The sequence below is a fragment of the Lissotriton vulgaris genome, unplaced genomic scaffold (assembly GCF_964263255.1).
Source record: "Lissotriton vulgaris unplaced genomic scaffold, aLisVul1.2 SCAFFOLD_375, whole genome shotgun sequence".
NCBI lineage: Eukaryota > Metazoa > Chordata > Amphibia > Caudata > Salamandridae > Lissotriton > Lissotriton vulgaris.
Genome location: NW_028244278.1, coordinates 723603 through 735181, shown reverse-complemented (window position 1 = coordinate 735181; position 11579 = coordinate 723603). Strand labels below are relative to the sequence as shown.

Here is an 11579-nt window from a genome sequence, read left to right as displayed (position 1 = left end):
CAGGAGTGAGGGGTGGTTCCTGCTGCCGTTGGAGCCTTGGGCCAGTAGGAGGGCCTTCTCTGGAGCCTCACTTGCCTGATGTCCGTGCAGTGGATGGAAGGAAGGGCCTGGCTTGTTATCACTTTACGGACATTTAACAGAAACTATCACTTGGAGGCTGGATTTTTATATTCTTCAACCTTTGTATGCGAGAGATACTCATGCGCTGCATCTTTTTGTTTGAGTTTAACAATTTAAATAGCACTTGCTATTTTTTTAAATATTTACATTTCTTATATAGCTCTACTCGTTTGAACATAGGGTGTCACTCGGGGCTTAATTTGTTCTGGTGTTCTCCGGTGCTTGGCACCTGCACATATTTAAGGCAGTTCACCACATGAAGGCGCTGTCAGTTTGGTCTTTAATTAAAGCACATGAGCAAACTGTTTACCCATTAAAGGTAGGATTAAAACAATAGTGCCAGGGTGCTCCGCCTGTGACGGCTGTGGGTCAGCCGGTGGCAGTGCAGTCCAGAGTATAACATATTTAGGGCTGCCGTGGCCCCTGAGAGCTCTCCCGGGACTTGGCACGTGTTATAGAAGTTATCTAGTGGTGTCAGAGAATAACAACCCCCCCTCCCCCCCCCCCCCCCCCCGCAATGTGAGGATTGCAACTTCTGATCTGCAAGTGACTAACAGATCTCTGTGACAGGAGCAGTGACCCACCGAGCTGCCTGCGTGAACTATGAACCTGTGATCCGCGTGTTACACGCACGAGGCGCTGTACAGCACATTACACCTCTGCTGCTTTGAGTGAACCCCTGATCGCTGCAGCAAGCGCATTAACCCCCAGGACTATCTCACCCCCTTAAATCTGCTGGGCAGACAGCAGTCTCTGCAGCAGGTGCCTGGACCCCGTGAGACACCCTCTAATGCAACCTGGCTGTCACCCAATGAAACCAACCAGGACAGACTTCCTGCCAGTGACTGTATAGGTTACCCCCGTCCACACTCCGCCCCGTCTGAGTGCAGCGCCTTGAGCTCCGTCCAGGGATGTCTTGGCGCTCGTGTGAAGCGCAGCCCTTCCCCGCAGCCTGGGGCGCCGGTGCCTGCCGCGGGAGCTGCATTCCTGCGGGGTGAGGAGTCCCTGCTGCTTCCCGGACTCAGGGCCTGGGTGGGTGGATGCACTCTCACACATGAGACTGACTTCATGCGCCGGCAGCCCGCCCCCTCCTGCCTCTCGCCAGGACTTCCTGTAAAGGGGTGTGGGCACTCTCCAACCACATGCCACAGAGGGAGCCGAGCCTCTGACTGCCGAGCCTGCCTCGGGCACTGCAGGGAGGACCCGGGGCCGCCATGGACGGTGAGGGGGCCCCTGCGGGGTTAGGGTGACTCAAGGACCTGGGGTCTGTGAGCTGACGCTCTTAGGGTGACTCAAGGACCTGGGGTCTGTGAGCTGACGCTCTTAGGGTGTCTCTCAGGGACATGGGTCTGTGAGCTGACACTCTTAGGGTGACACTGAGGGACCTGGGTCTGTGAGGGGACCCTCTTAAGGTGACTCTGAGGGACCTGGGGTCTGTGAGCTGACACTCTTAGGGTGACACTGAGGGACCTGGGTCTGTGAGCTGACGCTCTTAGGGTGTCTCTCAGGGACCTGGGGTCAGTGAGCTGACACTCTTAGGGTGACTCTGAGGGACCTGGGTCTGTGAGGGGACCCTCTTAAGGTGACTCTGAGGGACCTGGGGTCTCTGAGCTGACACTCTTAGGGTGACTCTGGGACCTGGGGTCTGTGAGGGGACCCTCTTAAGGTGACTCTGAGGGACCTGGGGTCTGTGAGGGGACCCTCTTAAGGTGACTCTGAGGGACCTGGGGTCTGTGAGGGGACCCTCTTAGGGTGACTCTGAGGGACCTGGGGTCTGTGAGGGGACCCTCTTAAGGTGACTCTGAGGGACCTGGGGTCTGTGAGGGGACCCTCTTAGGGTGACTCTGAGGGACCTGGGGTCTGTGAGGGGACCCTCTTAAGGTGACTCTGAGGGACCTGGGGTCTGTGAGGGGACCCTCTTAGGGTGACTCTGAGGGACCTGGGGTCTGTGAGGGGACCCTCTTAAGGTGACTCTGAGGGACCTGGGGTCTGTGAGGGGACCCTCTTAGGGTGACTCTGAGGGACCTGGGGTCTGTGAGGGGACCCTCTTAAGGTGACTCTGAGGGACCTGGGGTCTGTGAGCTGACACTCTTAGGGTGACTCTGAGGGACCTGGGGTCTGTGAGGGGACTCTCTTAAGGTGACTCTGAGGGACCTGGCGTCTGTGAGCTGACACTCTTAGGGTGACTCTGGAATCTGGGGTCTGTGAGCTGACGCTCTTAGGGTGACTCCCAGGGACCTGGGTCTGTGAGCTGACACTCTTAGGGTGACTCCCAGGGACCTGGGGTCTGTGAGGGGACCCTCTTAAGGTGACTCTGAGGGACCTGGGGTCTGTGAGGGGACCCTCTTAGGGTGACTCTGAGGGACCTGGGGTCTGTGAGGGGACCCTCTTAGGGTGACTCTGAGGGACCTGGGGTCTGTGAGGGGACCCTCTTAAGGTGACTCTGAGGGACCTGGGGTCTGTGAGCTGACACTCTTAGGGTGACTCTGAGGGACCTGGGGTCTGTGAGGGGACCCTCTTAAGGTGACTCTGAGGGGCCTGGGGTCTGTGAGGTGACACTCTTAGGGTGACTCTGAGGGACCTGGGGTCTGTGAGGGGACCCTCTCAAGGTGACTCTGAGGGACCTGGGGTCTGTGAGCTGCCACTCCTAGGGTGACTCCAGGACCTGGGGTCTGTGAGCTGACGCTCTTAGGGTGACTCCCAGGGACCTGAGTCTGTGAGCTGACACTCTTAGGGTGACTCCCAGGGACCTGGGGTCTGTGAGGGGACCCTCTTAAGGTGACTCTGGAACCTGGGGTCTGTGAGGGGACCCTCTTAGAATGACTCTGAGGGACCTGGGGTCTGTGAGGGGACCCTCTTAAGGTGACTCTGAGGGAGCTGGGGTCTGTGAGCTGACACTCTTAGGGTGACTCTGAAGGACCTGGGGTCTGGGAGCTGACACTCTTAGGGTGACTCTGAGGGACCTGGGGTCTGTGAGGGGACCCTCTTAAGGTGACTCTGAGGGACCTGGGGTCTGGAGGTGACACTCTTAGGGTGACTCTGAGGGAGTTGGGGTCTGTGAGCTGACACTCTTAGGGTGACTCTGAGGGACCTGGGGTCTGTGAGCTGACACTCAGGGTGACTCTGAGGGACCTGGGGTCTGTGAGGTGATACACTTAGGGTGACTCTGGGGGGGCCTGGCCTATGTTGCTGCAGCCTTGGGGTACTTTCAGGGCTTTGGGGTCTGCAGGGGAAGGAGACACATGCCCAAAATTCTGCACCGGTTTTCTGAATTATTAAGTGAGCAGTTAGGCGTAGTATTTAATGGGATATTTCAATCCGGCATTTTCCCAGACGCCTGGAAAATAGCATCAATCCTCCCACTTTTCAAGAAATCGAACCTTGACCCTGCAGAATCCACCAGCTATCGGCTCGTCTCCAGACTACTTTTTCCGGCCAAAGTGCTCGAGAAAATACTAAATACACAACTCACGACATTTATTACATCCAGGGACCCCCTAGATCCCTCACAGTATGGGTTCCGGGAAGGGCATGGAAGGGAGGCGGCTCTGGTCATGGCTGTAGAAGAACTGAGAGCAATACTGGGCACGGGGGGAAGGCTGTCTTGATTCTGTTAGATCTATCGGCGGCCTTCGACACTGTGAACCACGAAATACTAGCCAGCAGGCTATCTGAGCTGGGGATCAGCGATGCCGCCCTGACGCTGCTGACCTCTTTGCTTGCTAATCGGACCTTTGAAGTAGAATCAGGAGACTTTTCCTGAGTCTTTTGCTCTTCCTTGTGGTGTGCCTCAGAGCTCATGCTTGAGCCCCACACTCTTTAATGTATATGTGGCCCCATTGGCCTCTCATCAGGCAGGTTGGGTTCTCTGTGGCCTCTTATGCTGACGACACCCAGTTAGTGGTGTCGGTTTCAAGCAATAATGAGGAGACAGTGGACCGTTTCAACAGGTGCATGACACAAGTACACCTGTGGACGCGGTCCAACTGCCTTAAACTAAACGGCGGGAAGACGGAGCTCCTGTTATTAGGCTTTGATTCATCTTTTTGGTCACCTTGATGGTTGCCTGGCCCCAGTGCCTAAGGTCGAAAATCTTCACTTCATCTTTGCCAGTAAGCTGACATTCAAGAATCAGATCAATACCCTCTCCTCGACCACTTGGTTCATCCTAAAATGATTAGGAAAATTCGCCGTCATTCCTCCTGACTTTATAAAAACACTGGTCACAGCAATAGCCTTGTCCAGGTTGGACTACGGCAAGGACTTGAACGTGTGGATCCAAGCTCCGTATCGACAAAGGTTGCAGCGTTGTAGAGTGGTGTTGGATATCCCTAGATTCCAGCCGGTCTAAGAACCCTTCACTGGCTTCCAGTGGACGAGAGGATTAAATGCATATCCCACTGCCTAGCCTTTAAGGAACTACATGGCGCCAGGCCTCAATTCCTGAAGACTCATTTGAAATGGTATGTGCCGTCTAGATGTTTAAGATCTGCACACAGCAAACTCCTGCAAACACCCAGGTTCAAGAAAGCTTACTGGGGAGGGAGAATCTTTTTGTTAGGGACTGCAAAAACTTTGAACTTACTCCTGGTCGATATAAAGAGCAGCCCCACGCTGCTATCCTTCAGAATGGCGCTAAAAACCTGGCTCTTCTCCAACTAACGTGATATGTACACCTTATTGGCAACCTTACTTGGCCCACCTGTCTGAAGTGCCAAGACGCCCTTGGGCTTTCTTTGCACTTTATACATTTATATATCAAATCAGTGTTAGGGTGACTGTGGGACCTGGGCTCTAATGTAATGTAATGTAAGGGACATTTCTACTGCGCAACTTCCACTCCAAGGAGTATCTTGGCGCTCACACAACTCAGATGGGGGAGTTGGAAAGGAAAAGGGTGTCCTGATTTCTACACACACATTACACTAAGGTCCTGCAAGTGGCGTCAGGCAAAGAGAAAATCCAAGTTTTTAATGCCTTCCTGAAGGGGGCTTCTTGAGAGAAAGACCACAAGGAAAAAAGGAAGTTTGTTCCAGGCTTTAGTTCCCAGTACAAAAAGGGATTTGCCACTCTTTGTGGCCAGCTTGAAATGAGGTGGAGTAAGTAAGTTCTGGCTTGCAGATCTCAGACAACGCGCTGGATGGTATCTTTTAAACCCGTTGCATAAATAGGTTGGGCCTCGTTGGTGGAATGCCCTAAAGGTGATTAAAAGAAGTTTAAATAAGATTCTTTTACCTATTGGCAGCCAATGGAGGGTGTTTAGAGCTGCTGAGGCTGACGACTAAGAATAACGGGAGGTGCCGCAGTGTTGGGGTAACTCTCAGTGGTTTGGGGTCTGCAGGGTTGGGGGCACCTGCAGTTTTAGGGTGACTCAGAGTGACTTGGGGTCTGGAAGGTAAGGAGGTCCCTGCAGTGCTAGGGTGACTCTTAAGCGTTCGCGGATCCGGAAAAGTTACTTTTTCATTCTGTTTTTAAGTTGTGATCTCATGCCAGTGAGTGGTATATTTGACGCTATTTGCCCTTTGATTCCATGCCAGTGAGTGGTATCTTTGACGCTACTCGCCCTTTGATTCCATGCCAGTGAGCGGTCTCTTTGACACTACTCGCCCTTTGATTTCATACGGGTGAGCCGTCTCGTCAGCGCTACTCACCCTTTGATTCCATGCCAGTGAGCAGACTCTTCAATGCTAGTCACCCTTTGATTCCATACCAGTGAGCGGTCTCTTTGACACTACTCGCCATTTGATTCCATGCCAGTGAGCTCTCTCTTTGACGCTACTCTCCCTTTGATTCCATGCCAGTGAGCGGTCTCTTCGATGCTACTTGCCCTTTGATTCCATGTCAGTGAGCGGACTCTTCGATGCTAGTCACCCTTTGATTCCATGTCAGTGAGCGGACTCTTCGATGCTAGTCACCCTTTGATTCCATGCCAGTGAGCGATCTCTTCGATGATACTTGCCCTTTGATTCCATGTCAGTGAGCGGTCTCTTTGACACTACTTGCCCTTTGATTCCATGTCAGTGAGCGGTCTCTTTGACACTACTTGCCCTTTTATTTGATACGGGTGAGCCGTCTCGTCAGCGCTACTCACCCTTTGATTCCATGCCAGTGAGCGGACTCTTCGATGCTAGTCACCCTTTGATTCCATGCCAGTGAGCGGACTCTTCGATGCTAGTCACCCTTTGATTCCATGCCAGTGAGCGCTCTCTTTGACGCTACTCGCCCTTTGATTCCATGCCAGTGAGCGCTCTCTTTGACGCTACTCGCCCTTTGATTCCATGCCAGTGAGCGCTCTCTTTGACGCTACTCGCCCTTTGATTCTTTACCAGTGAGCGCTCTCTTTGATGCTACTCGCCCTTTGATTCCATGCCAGTGAGCGCTCTTTGATGCTACTCGCCCTTTGATTTCATGCCAGTGAGAGCTCTTTTTGACGCTACTCGCCCTTTGATTCCATGACAGTGAGCGCTCTCTTTGACGCTATTCGCCCTTTGATTCCATGCCAGTGAGCGATCTCTTCGATGATACTTGCCCTTTGATTCCATGTCAGTGAGCGGTCTCTTTGACACTACTTGCCCTTTGATTCCATGTCAGTGAGCGGTCTCTTTGACACTACTTGCCCTTTTATTTGATACGGGTGAGCCGTCTCGTCAGCGCTACTCACCCTTTGATTCCATGCCAGTGAGCGGACTCTTCGATGCTAGTCACCCTTTGATTCCATGCCAGTGAGCGGACTCTTCGATGCTAGTCACCCTTTGATTCCATGCCAGTGAGCGCTCTCTTTGACGCTACTCGCCCTTTGATTCCATGCCAGTGAGCGCTCTCTTTGACGCTACTCGCCCTTTGATTCCATGCCAGTGAGCGCTCTCTTTGACGCTACTCGCCCTTTGATTCTATACCAGTGAGCGCTCTCTTTGATGCTACTCGCCCTTTGATTCCATGCCAGTGAGCGCTCTTTGATGCTACTCGCCCTTTGATTTCATGCCAGTGAGAGCTCTTTTTGACGCTACTCGCCCTTTGATTCCATGACAGTGAGCGCTCTCTTTGACGCTATTCGCCCTTTGATTCTATACCAGTGAGCGCTTTCTTTGACGCTACTGGCCCTTTGATTCCATGCCAGTGAGCGCTCTTTTTGACGCTACTCGCCCTTTGATTCTGTACCAGTGAGCGCTCTCTTTGACGCTACTCGCCCTTTGATTCCATGCCGGTGCACGCTCTCTTTGACGCTACTCGCCCTTTGATTCCATGCCTGTGCACGCTCTCTTTGACGCTACTCGCCCTTTGATTCCATGTCTGTGCACGCTCTCTTGGACGATACTCGCCCTTTGATTCTGTACCAGTGAGCGCTCTCTTTGACGCTACTCGCCCTTTGATTCCATGCCTGTGCACGCTCTCTTTGACGCTACTCGCCCTTTGATTCCATGCCTGTGCAGGCTCTCTTGGACGCTATTCGCCCTTTGATTCTATACCAGTGAGCGCTTTCTTTGACGCTACTCGCCCTTTGATTCCATGCCAGTGAGCGATCTCTTCGATGATACTTGCCCTTTGATTCCATGTCAGTGAGCGGTCTCTTTGACACTACTTGCCCTTTGATTCCATGTCAGTGAGCGGTCTCTTTGACACTACTTGCCCTTTTATTTGATACGGGTGAGCCGTCTCGTCAGCGCTACTCACCCTTTGATTCCATGTCAGTGAGCGGACTCTTCGATGCTAGTCACTCTTTGATTCCATGCCAGTGAGCGGACTCTTCGATGCTAGTCACCCTTTGATTCCATGCCAGTGAGCGGACTCTTCGATGCTAGTCACCCTTTGATTCCATGCCAGTGAGCGGACTCTTCGATGCTAGTCACCCTTTGATTCCATGCCAGTGAGCGGACTCTTCGATGCTAGTCACCCTTTGATTCCATGCCAGTGAGCGCTCTCTTTGACGCTACTCGCCCTTTGATTCCATGCCAGTGAGCGCTCTCTTTGACGCTACTCGCCCTTTGATTCTATACCAGTGAGCGCTCTCTTTGATGCTACTCGCCCTTTGATTCCATGCCAGTGAGCGCTCTTTGATGCTACTCGCCCTTTGATTTCATGCCAGTGAGAGCTCTTTTTGACGCTACTCGCCCTTTGATTCCATGACAGTGAGCGCTCTCTTTGACGCTATTCGCCCTTTGATTCTATACCAGTGAGCGCTTTCTTTGACGCTACTGGCCCTTTGATTCCATGCCAGTGAGCGCTCTTTTTGACGCTACTCGCCCTTTGATTCTGTACCAGTGAGCGCTCTCTTTGACGCTACTCGCCCTTTGATTCCATGCCGGTGCACGCTCTCTTTGACGCTACTCGCCCTTTGATTCCATGCCTGTGCACGCTCTCTTTGACGCTACTCGCCCTTTGATTCCATGTCTGTGCACGCTCTCTTGGACGATACTCGCCCTTTGATTCTGTACCAGTGAGCGCTCTCTTTGACGCTACTCGCCCTTTGATTCCATGCCTGTGCACGCTCTCTTTGACGCTACTCGCCCTTTGATTCCATGCCTGTGCAGGCTCTCTTGGACGCTATTCGCCCTTTGATTCTATACCAGTGAGCGCTTTCTTTGACGCTACTCGCCCTTTGATTCCATGACAGTGAGCGCTCTTTGACGCTATTCGCCCTTTGATTCTATACCAGTGAGCGCTTTCTTTGACGCTATTCGCCCTTTGATTCTATACCAGTGAGCGCTCTCTTTGACGCTACTCGCCCTTTGATTCCATGCCTGTGCACGCTCTCTTTGACGCCACTCGCCCTTTGATTCCATGCCGGTGCACGCTCTCTTTGACGCTACTCGCCCTTTGATTCCATGCCGGTGCACGCTTTCTTTGACGCTATTCGCCCTTTGATTCTATACCAGTGAGCGCTCTCTTTGACGCTACTCGCCCTTTGATTCCATGCCTGTGCACGCTCTCTTTGACGCCACTCGCCCTTTGATTCCATGCCGGTGCACGCTCTTTGACGCTACTCGCCCTTTGATTCCATGCCTGTGCACGCTCTCTTTGACGCTACTCGCCCTTTGATTCCATGCCGGTGCACGCTCTCTTGGACGATACTCGCCCTTTGATTCTGTACCAGTGAGCGCTCTCTTTGACACTACTCGCCCTTTGATTCCATGCCTGTGCAGGCTCTCTTTGACACTACTCGCCCTTTGATTCCATGCCTGTGCAGGCTCTCTTTGACGCTACTCGCCCTTTGATTCCATGCCAGTGAGCGCTCTTTTTGACGCAGCTTATATACTGTTCGATGCTTCTGGCCTTTGTTACTATTCTCGGAAGTGTGACTCAGCTGGGGTATTTCCAGGTTAGTTCAGTTTCTGCTGCATCACGTCAGATTAGTAAACAGTTTTGCAGAACTCTAGGCATCCAGAGTGCAATGTCCTGAGCTGGGCACTGCTGGACTGTCATGTTTTCCTGTTTGTCTATGTTCTCATCCAGTCGCTCTCAAGTTCAAGTTCAGAAATTTATATAGCGCACTACTCACCCAGAGGGTCTCAAGGCGCTTGGGGAGGCGGGTGCATTTACTTATCGAATATCCAAGTTTTTAGTTGCTTTCTGAAGGAGAGGTAGTTCTGAGTAAGGCGGAGGTGGGTGGGGAGAGAATTCCAGGTCTTGGCCGCTAAGTAGGAGAAGGATCTCCCCCCCCCCCCCATGGTGGATCTGTGGATGCACAGAATTGCGGCGAGGGCTTGATTGGAAGATCGAAGTTGTCGGGTGGGGGTGTAGAAGGACAGTCTCGTGTTGAGGCATTCGGGTCCTAGGTCATAGAGGGCTTTGTGTGCGTGGGTGAGGAGACGGAACGTTATTCTCTTGTTGACGGGGAGCCAGTGGAGATCTTTCAGGTGGCCGGAAATGTGAGCTTGACGAGGGATGTCCAGTATGAGTCTGGCTGATGCGTTTTGGATGCGTTGGAGTTTTTTCTGTAGTTTGGCTGTGGTTCCGGCGTAGAGGGTGTTTCCGTAATCCAGTCGGCTGGTGACCAGTGCGTGGGTGACCGTCTTTCTTCTTTCAGTGGGGATCCAGCGGAAGACTTTTTTTTGAGCATGCGTATGATGTTGAAGCAGGATGATGAGACGGCATTGGCTTGTCTGGCCATTGAGAGGGAGGAGACCAGGATGAAGCCCAGGTTACGTGCGTGGTCCGTTGGTTTGGGTGCGTTTCCCAGGGCCGGTGGCCACCATGAGTCGTTCCAAGCAGAGGGGGATGAGCCTAAGATGAGGACTTCTGTTTTGTCCGAGTTCAGTTTTAAACGGCTGTTCTTCATCCACTCGGCTACTTCTTTCATTCCTTCGTGTAGGTTGGTTTTGGCGGTGATCGGGTCTTTGGTGAGGGAGAGGATCAGCTGGGTGTCGTCTGCGTAGGAGATGATGTTGAGGTTGTGTTTGCGTGCGATGGATGCGAGGGGACTCATGTATACGTTGAAGAGGGTGGGACTGAGTGATGATCCTAGTGGTACGCTGCAGATGACTTCGGTGGCCTCTGATTTGAAGGGGGGAGGCAGACTCTCTGGGTTCTTCCGGCGAGGAACGATATGATCCATTCCAGTGCTTTTCCTTGTATTCCGACGTTGCTGAGTCGTTGTATAAGGGTGCTATGACAGACTGTGTCGAAGGCTGTGGAGAGGTCAAGTAGGATGAGGGCAACTGTTTCTCTGTTGTCCAGTAGTGTTTGGATGTCGTCTGTTGCTGCGATGAGGGCGGTTTCGGTGCTGTGTTTGGCTCGGAAGCCGGATTGTGAACTTTGACGCATGATGGCATGATCGCATGATTGCTCTCAACTGACACATGATGGCTTTCAGCATTGGCTCGACACGAGTCGTGCCTTAGTCTTTAAGGTGCCCTCCATTATTGAAATCCAGGATATGAACGCCAGACCTACAAGTCACACAGTGTCAGCAGCTAGCGTTTAATCCAGTCATACAAAAATATACAGGAATGTACCAGTTCTGAGAAGGGAGGAAATATACTGCAGATTTGCTGAAATAAAACCCCTAGAGTCAAAGCTGCCAGGTACTGCCGGGTGCCAGACTGGGGTGTGACGTTCCTGAGCATTACCACTGGGTAGAAACCCTGCAGACTTGCTTGGGCACTGCCTGTCATGTAGAGCTAGTTTCTGGATGTGTCTCGAGGTGAAGTTCTCTCAAGATGTCCGCTTGAGCTCTTAGGGCAAACTGAGGCAGAGCCCGTCAAGGCGTAGTATATATGGAGCCCCGAAACCTCCATAGCCTTCGAAGAGGGTATGTGAGGCCGCTTATGGGCTGTCTGACAGACAAACTGATACTAATAGAGGCAGAGCCCATCCCTGTTCTAATTGTAGTAAAACCACAAATTTATGTCTGGTTAAATTGTTTTTACTGTAAGTGACCGAGTGGTCCTAGTTCTTTTAGACACGGCTGGGTTGAAAAGGTGGGATAATTTGAGGTCTGCGGGGCAGCCATGCCAGAAGTG

The 11579-nt window shown here is 52.5% G+C and overlaps 1 protein-coding gene across 1 annotated transcript in view; it reads left to right on the top strand.

Annotated features, from left to right (window-relative positions):
• Positions 1-1260: 1260 nt before the first annotated feature.
• The window catches only part of CUL9 (cullin 9), a 443484-nt gene continuing 433165 nt past the window's right edge, over positions 1261-11579 (top strand). Inside the window, exon 1 of the mRNA XM_086948773.1 lies at positions 1261-1341. Within this exon, the coding sequence (XP_086804899.1) occupies positions 1335-1341 (7 nt within the window). The 5' untranslated portion in view covers positions 1261-1334. The remainder of the gene's footprint in view (positions 1342-11579) is intronic.